Below are 10,070 nucleotides of genomic sequence, written 5' to 3'. Positions count from 1 at the left end.
GAAGTAATCCACAGAAGTACTCAGCCACTTAAATGTTAGCAATTTTTACTACCATCATCCTCCAGCAGAATTCATAGGCCCAATGGACCCAGTCTCAAAAGCTGATTCTCTAGTCAGTGATTTCTCTCTCCTCCATTCTGCTAAAAGCAAATCACCTTAGCACTAAAGCATTTCCTACCTTACACTGACAGGTGGGTATCATGTCTAGCTAATAAGACTGCATCCCCTTTGAAGGTAAGGACCAGATTAATACTTATATAGAGGGTACTCAAATATTTTGCCAGCAGATTATTCAGAATGATTTTATTTTTAAGCATTATATATACATTTATAAACGCACATATACGTATGTACATAGATTTGGTAGCTGCTTAAGGACAAAATGTCTACTAGGAAATGGTTTTCTACAAGAGTCAAATATGGAAAATAACACAGATCAACTTAGGAGGCCAAACTATACATGAACACAAAGAAAGGCTATTGGTTTTCATATCAAGAACAGCCCCTCTCCCTGACCTCCATTTCTAGATGGTCACCACAGGCCAAACACTTGAATCAAGAACAGCATTTCATGGTGCTGCTTCCCAGCTGTGAGGGACTGCATCAAAGCACCCAGGGTGGAAACATGTTGGTCACCAATGAAGTGATGAGATCCCAGCTGCCCACCTCAGGGAATTTAATCCCCTTGCCTCACAAGGACATCAGAAAGATCCTCAGTTCCTTCCAGCTTGAGATTCTGAAAAAGATTAAACACGTGAACTTGAGAATATGAGGGTCATAAAACAAATCCTAATGCAGGTAACAAGGTAGTGATTACAAATAAAGGCTAAACCATGATGGTAAGTAAAGTTATGTCACAGCAAACATAATTTGTATGATAAAGCTGGTTCCAAATCATAAGGACAAAGGATGCCAATCACAAGGCCAAAATGCCAAAGGTAGCCATCTCTGGCTCTGATTCCTGCAGCAATCATCCTCTGCAGAGGGTCCAACAGGAAAGCTATTTGCCCTGGAAGGAGCTGAGCAAGGGGATGGAGAGGCCACCAGGAGCTGCAACACACACTTATTAATTCCTTCCGCCAAGGCCCTCTCCCTCCCATCTCTACCCAGAACTTTCCCCTACCTCTCAACTCCTCCCACACCTAGCACTGCTGCCCCATGAATTCTCCACCAATCTCAGGCAATTGCTCTCTCAAGACTAACAATAGTCAGAAGCCTTTCTGCCCTTCCCCTCACCTGGCCCTGGAAGTGGGTGTGTTTACCAACCCCATCCATTGACTCTGGGGTTGCACTGCCACTTGGGCAACTGAGTGAGATCAGTAGTAATAGTTTAACTTTGGATTCAAGAGACTGATTGTTGGGTGTACCCTACCCTTTAGGAGAACACACCCAGCGGAAGAACCCACAGTACCTACGCCCATAAAGATTCCCCATAACAGCTCAACAGTGAGATTTCCACGTGTCAAATGGGTGGCTTTCATGATGCCCCCCTCCCTTGCCCCCAGTGAGGTATCCTCTTCAGAGCCAAAATTGTAGATATTTTGTCAGGATGCTTGTACATGTCCTTTTATCAATTATTTTCTCTTCCACAAACACGGGCAGTGGCTGCATGCCCCAGCCTCGCCTCTTGACTCCTAAAAAGGACACATCTTCTCTCCAGTCTGCCTTCCAGCCAGCAGCCACGGAAGTTCAGTGTTCTTGGGCCGGAAACCATTCACAATGGCTCTGACACAAAGACACTCAGTCTTGGGAGCAAAGCTGGATATTCTGTTCGGGCCTCAGGTGTGACCTCCCAGACTCGTGGCTAAAGACGCCTGTGGCACCACAGTCGGAAACACGCAGCACTTGCCTGGGCTCAGTGGTTCGTCTATATCTGTTCCCCACCCAAAATCAAAACCAGCTTCAGCCAGATGGACAGTTTCCTCTTCACTGAGGTCACGAGCCTAGAAACTGGCAAGAGAAAAGGTGGTCCCTGCTCCCAGCAGCAGGCCCACTGGACAGGCCGGCAACTATGTACCCAGGCCATTCTGTCAGGGAGCCTCTTCTCCTTTGAGCCTGACGGCCATTCAAAGCCAAGCCAAGCCTGGGACACGAAGCCAGTCGCCTCTGCTGCTGGCTGCATTATGAGGCCAGAGGTCAGGAAATAACATGTAGGAAACACTGGGCACTTCTACCAGCACCCATTTTTTCTACCATTTCATTCCAATCTTATCTAATCTTATCTCTAATCAATCTTATCTTATCTCTCAAGCCATACTTCAGTGTTCAGGAAGTATCAGTTATCACTCTCACACCCACCTCTCCCCTCTGGGGCAGCACACCTGCCCTGGAGGAGGTGTAACTCTAAATGGTGGTGTACAGTGGCAGCTAGGCAGCCTGAGGCATATGGAAGCTCGAGGTCTAAACTAAAGCCTAGGCACAGTCCTCAACTTCAAGTGCCAAAGTCTGCAGCAGGGACCAGCTGCCTGGAGACACTAAAGGACATCAGGTCCCTGGCAGTGCAAACATACAGGCTTGTGGCTGGCTGCCCCGGGGTGCCTCCCAGGTAGCACCAATAGGCTCCTGAGAAGGTGGGTCTCCAATGGCTCTTTCAATAACTGCCCCACACTCCCTTGGCTCTGCTGATGGGCACAGTACAAGGAGCCTGGCATACCTTCACCATAGGCAACTCCACTGTCTCCCTCCTGTGATACATCTCTCTACTCCCAAGGCTCTCTTCACTGCTCTTGGTGGCCACTGCCTCCATATTTTACTAGCTATTCTCTCCCCCCACACCTTCCTCCCTTTCATCCTTATCTCTTTTCTCTGCTGTAGCCACATGTCGTGACTTCGGCAGTAGCAGAATTTGCCCTTTAGAGCACTGACATCCAAGGATATCAAAATGACTTTCTCAAGTTGGGAACTGCCATCACAATTTCAACATCTAAAATCTTCCCATTTGGGCCCGCATTATTTTCATTGCTAATTACAACTGACAGCCTTTTACTAAGTTGCTTCTCAAGGCCTGCTTAATCCTCTGGGCTGAGGGCAGTGCATTGTCACTATATTTAAGAGGTTTCCCATGACAGGTCTAACAAAATGTTCAGAGAGGCTGACACAGAGAACACTCCTTTGCTTACCAGCTTTACCTACCTTTTCATTGGCTAAGTGTAGGAGACAGGCGAAGGCCAGAGGAATAGAAAGGTTTTCAGCCATGAGGGGAGGCAGGCTGTGAAACAAAGAGGCAAGCACTTAGCTGGGATACTGTGCTTCTAGGGAAAAATGCTCTTTCAAGTATGAGTATACATATCCAGTGAACAACCTAATAAGAAACTGAGAAATATTTCAGATGCATCTTATAAGCTGGCTTCTCATCTGGAGATAAAGTATCTCGTGTTCCATTTCAGGTACTGGAGCAGAACAATGCCTTTTTAAAGTTGGTCTATAGTAACTCATTTATCGATGCCAAAAAGAAACAAAAAACTGCAATTATCTGTGCAGTGATCTGTCCCACTAAGGGCTGGGGCCACAGCATGCTCCACTGGGCTCCGGGGGAACATGAGCAGGCGCTGACGGGCACGCACCTCTTCCGCAGGTCCTTCGTGAGCCCGCTGAACATCTTCTCATCAGCCACCTCTTCTGGGGCCCCTTCTTTTCGGTGATTTGCCTAACAGAAGACATTTGCAGAGCAGACATTTAAGGCCAGTTCAATTTTGAGAGAGCAACATAAACTTACAAAATTATATCTCCAAAAAGAAACATCTACATCCGAATGAAATCAAACAATTTACAATATTTGGGGGGTAAGGATCAATAAGGGGACCCAGTGCCTTGGCCTTGGGTGATGACACGGACATTTACTGAGTTACAGTAATCACAGGTATCAATGCTGGTATCATCACAGGCAGCACAGACTCCATAACTCTAAGTAACACACTTTCCACTTAAAATACAGACACTAATAGGGACTGCCTCGTTGCTAAACAATTATGAGACTCAAAATGCACTTATAGGGAGTGGGGAGAAGGACAGGACTGGGTGACAGTACAGCCAAAACACTGGTAAAATGGGCACTCATTATACTATTCTTTTTCCTCTTTAATTTTATGTTTGAATATTTTTGTTTTATAAGTTTAGAAGAAAAAAAAAGGATACTTTTAATTAACCAGAATCCCTAGAGGACAGGCTATCATTAAAAGCCATTTAAATTTGGGCCTCCCGGGTCTCCCCGGTGGCGCAGCGGTTGAGCGCTGGGTTGTGAGGCTGCCGGTAGCCTCTGCAGCGCCGATTCGATCCCCAGCTGCTCCCCGACCTCCGGAGGAGGGTCCCACATGGCGTGCAGACCTCTCCTGCCGCCCACTGCTCCCCTCAGCAGTGTACTTCGGTCCTTCTGCCTGCTCTGCTCCCCGCTCTGGCTCTGGTGAATTTTCTCACCCTCCCATGCTTCTGACTGTACCCAGTGCTTGTATAAATAAATAAATAAATAAATAAATAAATAAATAAATAAATAAATAAATAAATAAATCTTAAAAAAATAAATAAATAAAATAAATTTGGTCCTCCCCAGTGGCGCAGCGGTTGAGCGCTGGGTTGCAAAGCTGCCCGCAGCCTCTGCAGCGCCGGTTCAATCCCCAGCTGCTCCCCGGCCACCGGAGGAGGGTCCCACATGGCGCGCAGACCTCTCCTGTCGCCCGCTGCTCCCCTCAGCAGTGTACTTCGGTCCTTCTGCCTGCTCTGCTCCCCGCTCTGGCGAATCCTCTCACCCTCCCGCGCTTCTGACTGTACCCAGTGCTTGTATAAATAAATAAATCTTAAAAAAAAAAAAAACTTAGAAAATTAAAAAAAAAAAGCCATTTAAATTCTAAGACAATCAGAAACCTCTTCCTACTTTTAAATGCACATTTTCCTTACATTTGTATCCCATTCTGTTTTAGTTGATAAAGTCTTATGAATGGACTGAAGCTTTATCTGATATCCAAAACAACACAGCCTAGAGTTCTCAATCAAATCATGAATTTTCCCTTCTCAGTGAGCAGGTGAGATAATGGGGTGAGCTTGGAGAGTTCAGAACACTCCCTGAACCTAAGAGGTTCAGAAGACGAACGAGATGGAAGGATTCTATTTAGCTAAGAGCTCCATTTACTTGGCACGAGTGAAACAAGGTCTTACCTTGCTCTGATGAAGAAAGAGACAATGTGACAGCATAATTTCTTTTTTACTATTTCTGACTTAGAATACATTTCCCAAATCAGAATTATTAAATCAAAATTCTTAAACATTTTATGGTACCTGAGATGTTAGAACTTGCTTTCTGAAGGAAAATTATCAACTTAAATTGCATCAGCAGTGAATAAGTACTCCAATTTTTCTTCAACTCCATACAGGAAAACATTGTCTGATAGTTAAAAATTGTTATTTTAAAGCAGCATAAAAAGCATTCTTTGTATTTTTTCGTTATCAGAAAGGCTGAATAATGTCCCATGCACTAGAGTTACTGTCTGTATCACCTTTTGTATGTCACCTCTTGTGTGACTGGTCTGTTCATACACTTGAATCATTTCTCTTTCAGAGATGTGACAACACTCTTCCTTTTATTTCTGAATGAATGTGTTCTGCATTAGTGCAGATGACTATGGAGCTGTAGACATCAGCCACTTTCTTCTCACTGTAAGTGGAACACATTACCTCTGTGTCTGTTTGCTTGGAAAATTCTGTCAGCAAACTCCACATGTTCTGCTTCAACTTCTTCATGTCCATCTTTTTGGCAGTCTTAGCATAATGAATTTCAATTTTATTTACCTGTAATAGGTACATGACAAAATAAAACTAAGCAGAAGAAAGAACATTTGCTCTCAACTCACTGGAAAATCAAAAGCCAGAATCAAGTTAAAACCAAGGCATTATAGAACTTTCTTTGGATACACGATAATAGAGTCCCTCATTTCAATCTAATTCCTAGAGCAATCTACATTAAGGCTAACCTGGACTTCCAGTGTAAAAGAGGTAAGTGCTTCAAGTATGTATGAAAGCACCAGGTCTGTTACCTGATATGGAATAAACAGATGTTTAAGGCATAACAATTTAACTGGAAGTTAATCTGGGCAGATTTTTGAGGGCGAAAATGCCAGCGTCATCCAATCGGCATCAAACCCGCATTCTCTGCCTGCGGCCCTCATCACGTACTTGACTAGTGTAACTGATATGCCCCAGTCATATGGTTTATGACTAGTTCCTTTGGAGAGATGGTTAGTTCCATACAAACCTAATTCACGTCAGCTCATTTCCTATACACCTATATACCTATTTGAGAATCAGCCATTTGGAGACCAATGGATTAAAATCAAAATGAAAAAAAAAAAAAAAAACACAAGCATTCAGACCAACTTGACGGTCATATGGAGGTAAATCAATTTGATCTCAGGCAAACTATATAAAATATAATTCTTGGCTTCATCCCTACCTTTTGAGGTTCAGTTACCAGATTTGACTCCCCGTAAGTGGTGATGTCTAATCCCTGGACTCCTGGTGTATCATCATCCTCTTGTGTTGTCTTAGATGGATGGCAAGAATTAGATGTAAGGTCAAAGTTCCCAACTGGTCCCACGAATAAGTCATCCGATTCTTCATAATCACTGTCAGCAGCCTGAGCAAGGAAATAGCTTTTCAAGTTTGGCAGAAGCTGTCTGAGAGGTTTAAGAATACCATTGAAACAGACTGCTTATTTTCACACCAAGAGCAAAGCACCTGAGAGTTCATTACATGGGTCAAATCTAGGAGGGACTTGTAGGTGTCTCTAGTTATCTTCCTATTATAACTATTGGGGGAGGAGGATCTGTTAACGAAGACTTCTGCAGTGAGAGGTAAAAGGAATTCATAATCATAGCTGCTACAGTATCTCTTTTGGCTTTTCCTTCTTCTATTACTTGTGTTTGCCACCTCATTATTACTAATTACTCACAGAAGGGATATTAAAATTAGTATAAACCAAGATCTAAATGTGGGAAATGACTTATACAAATTCACAGTGAGGACCAAAATCAGAAATACAAACATGGCACCCGAAGGGCCACCCCAGAGACTGTTCCCCTCCATATGATCATGCCATCTTCACATGCCTAAGTGTTTTGTTTCCCCAACCAAAATATGAGCTCCAAGAGCAAGAACAGTATTCCTTTTCCTTTGAAATGCCAAAATAGCTAAGATGCTAAGATAAGTGCTTTGCACAGCCTAAAGACTCCATCCACACAATGACTGGTTTATTAGAATGCATCCCTTTGCTTCTTGCTTGAGGTAAGGCGGGCCAAAGTTTTGGCTGTTTCCTCAACTCTGCTCAGTTCCCTAATGTCTAGGGCAAGTGAGCATCCACAAAACCCCACCTGATTCAGAATTTCCTACAGGTTTCAGCCATATAGGCAAGGGGGAGATGGGAAGCAAGAAAGAAACTCTCTTCTTAGAAGGGAAGACAAAGCTCTTCTCTCCACTTACCTGCAGTCCAGGGCAAAAGTTAGAGGTATCGTTAGGGTTGTTGTAATCATAGTCTTCAATTTCTTCATAATGCTCAGTGCTTGCCCCCTGGCCTTGGGACATCCCACGTAACTAGAATGAAGGAAAGAACAAGTGCAGGAAAGCAATTTCTAGAAAATTAGTCACTAAGTTGGAGAAGTCATCTAAGTTCTTATTATAGAATTTAGGAGTCTATAAACTATATATTATAGTTCTAGAATTATAGAACTTTAGAGTTATAAGGGCCCTGCGAAGTCATCTCATCTAACCAATTTTCAACTGCGCAACTCTGTCCTAGAGCAAGCACAGGGCAGCGGTCTCCATCCATTCCAAAGAAACCAGAGAGGCTGATTAACAATTAGGTCTGCACACATTATTATTTGAAAAAGGGTTGCTTCACCAAAACCAAAACTACCTATAATGATCTGAAGAAAAGTCAATTTGTTGCTGCAAGAACATTCTGAGATAAAACTCACCCACTACTTTAATTTCTAGGCAGCCTGTCCCACTGCTGAGGCTATCACTCTCATCTATACAGCCACAGGAAGAAATATCTCTTCTTCCTGTCATGACAGCCAGAGTCCTTTCTCTGCCTTCCAGCATCTCACAGAACAAGGCTGCCTCCTCTTTAGGGACTGCCTGTAACCACAGTCATTTGGCTATTTGTCGTCCCACACACCAGTGATTTTTACCTGAGGTATGTGTCTTTGGGGTGAAAGACATGGGGTTGACGGTGTGTACAGTTTACAAAAGCATACTAAATATTTCAGTACAACTATGAACTCCAAAAGTGGTCAAAAAGAACTCACAATTTTTTTGTAATGCAAATCCAGAAGTAATATTAAACAACTGATACTTATTGAATTAAGACACACCCACTTTCTTCCACTGTTTCTGATATGCCACAATTTTCAAGTCCCTATTCATTCAGGATACTCTCCGTCAGGCACATGCAAAATTGTCCATAGTCTACAAGAAATATTTCCGGAGTGGATGTGCCCCTCTTGTGTAATAACTAATTAATTCATACTAGAAATACTGACATTCAACTGGACGGGTTGGTGCTCTCTATAGTCCCTACACAAATAGTGTGCAGCGCTCCAGTTTTTAATTTCCGATGTTGGATAGTCATTTTCCCAATGAACCCTGTTGCCTGACTGCCTTATGGGTCACAGGGAAATATGTTCCTGAGGATAGTCACAAGTTCCTTCCTCTGTAAGAAATAATTACAACAGGGCCTCCCCGGTGGCGCAGCGGTTGAGCGCTGGGTTGCGAAGCCGCCCGCAGCCTCTGCAGCGCTGGTTCGATCCCCGGTTGCTCCCCGGCCACCGGAGGAAGGTCCGACATGGCACACAGACCCCTCCTGCCGCCCACTGCTCCCCTCAGCAGTGTACTTCGGTCCTTCTGCCTGCTCTGCTCCCCACTCTGGCTCCGGTGAATTCTCTCACCCTCCCGCGCATCTGACTGTACCCAGTGCTTGTATAAATAAATAAATAAATCTTTTAAAAATAAATAAATAATTACAACAAAGAGCAAAGAAACAACAATCCCTGGAGTGTAATGAACAAATTATTTTGTTCTACCACCTGAACATGCAAATCACTACTTAGGTTACATTCTCCAAATGATCAAAATAAGGGCTTAAGGGACGGAAGGGTGACTCGTGACCACAGAAAGGACATGGAGGCCATGCAAGTCTTGATGAAGTGTCTGATCATGTTCCTGGTTCTGCTCCCTCTACCCCACAAGGCTCTATTTTCTGATTAGAGCAAGGTTGGTATCGCAAATAGTTACTACTATGGCTGCAACTTCGTTTCTCTTTCTGCATTTTTGAGAGTATTTCTATTAAGTAAACCGTATTGATTAGAAAACTTAGTTGTTAGAAATATTCAGTTGGTTTATAAAAACAGAATACAATATAGGCAAAACAAGGAAGAGGAAAGCGTAGGCTATATACACTTGATACCAGAGACTAGAACCACAAGGAATGCAAATAAGTAGAAGGTCCAGATAAAATGGAACTTAGCATCAATCACTGCCTGGTTACCCTGGCAACAGGGACGGTCACTTGCTACCAGCATCAAAGAAAAGTCACAGGGAAATGAACAGTGATTGAGGTGCAGCAGCAGGTGGTCTAGAGAACGTAACAGTCCTAGAAGGAGTCTAGGAAGACCAGAACTGGGGAGCTTTCCGAGGGCTCTACAGTCAGACCTTCCATTACCCCATGCATCACGGCGGGCTCACATTTACATCTTGCTCAGGAGGGAGGCAATGTGGGCTGGAGAACGCATCTGGCTAATAAACCCACAATTTCAACTGGAACGTGAGAAAATCAAGAAATACCTATCATTTTTGTAAATACCTCAACAAAAGATTGTTTCTCTCCTAGCATTTCAGCATGCAGGCCCCGGTGCCCTGCGTTCTAACCAAGTGAGTTGTTTTTGAGTCCTTAGTGACCATCTATTCTGTAAGCTTTAGCTCGGCTTTCCTCTTTTCATCTCCCAGTAATTTCCATGACTATCACACACTCCTCAAGCGCACTGACAGTCATGCTACCAGCCACTGGATAGCTCCCAGGCTACAGACAG

General features: G+C 43.8%; 1 protein-coding gene across 1 annotated transcript in view; it reads right to left on the bottom strand.

The window, feature by feature from the left end:
• Positions 1-273: 273 nt before the first annotated feature.
• NCAPH (non-SMC condensin I complex subunit H) overlaps positions 274-10,070 on the bottom strand; it is a 32,853-nt gene continuing 23,056 nt past the window's right edge. The window contains exons 13-18 of the mRNA XM_037527870.2: positions 7,465-7,575; positions 6,440-6,622; positions 5,665-5,778; positions 3,564-3,646; positions 3,133-3,208; positions 274-736 (exon numbers count right to left, since the gene is read on the bottom strand). Coding sequence (XP_037383767.1) covers positions 677-736; positions 3,133-3,208; positions 3,564-3,646; positions 5,665-5,778; positions 6,440-6,622; positions 7,465-7,575 — 627 coding nt within the window. The 3' untranslated portion in view covers positions 274-676. The remainder of the gene's footprint in view (positions 737-3,132; positions 3,209-3,563; positions 3,647-5,664; positions 5,779-6,439; positions 6,623-7,464; positions 7,576-10,070) is intronic.

This window comes from Talpa occidentalis, unplaced genomic scaffold (genome assembly GCF_014898055.3).
Source record: "Talpa occidentalis isolate TD23 unplaced genomic scaffold, MPIMG_talOcc4v2.1 talOcc4.5, whole genome shotgun sequence".
Classification (NCBI taxonomy): Eukaryota; Metazoa; Chordata; class Mammalia; order Eulipotyphla; family Talpidae; genus Talpa; species Talpa occidentalis.
The sequence above is the reverse complement of the archived record's forward strand: the minus strand, read 5'-3'. Positions and strand labels throughout refer to the sequence as shown.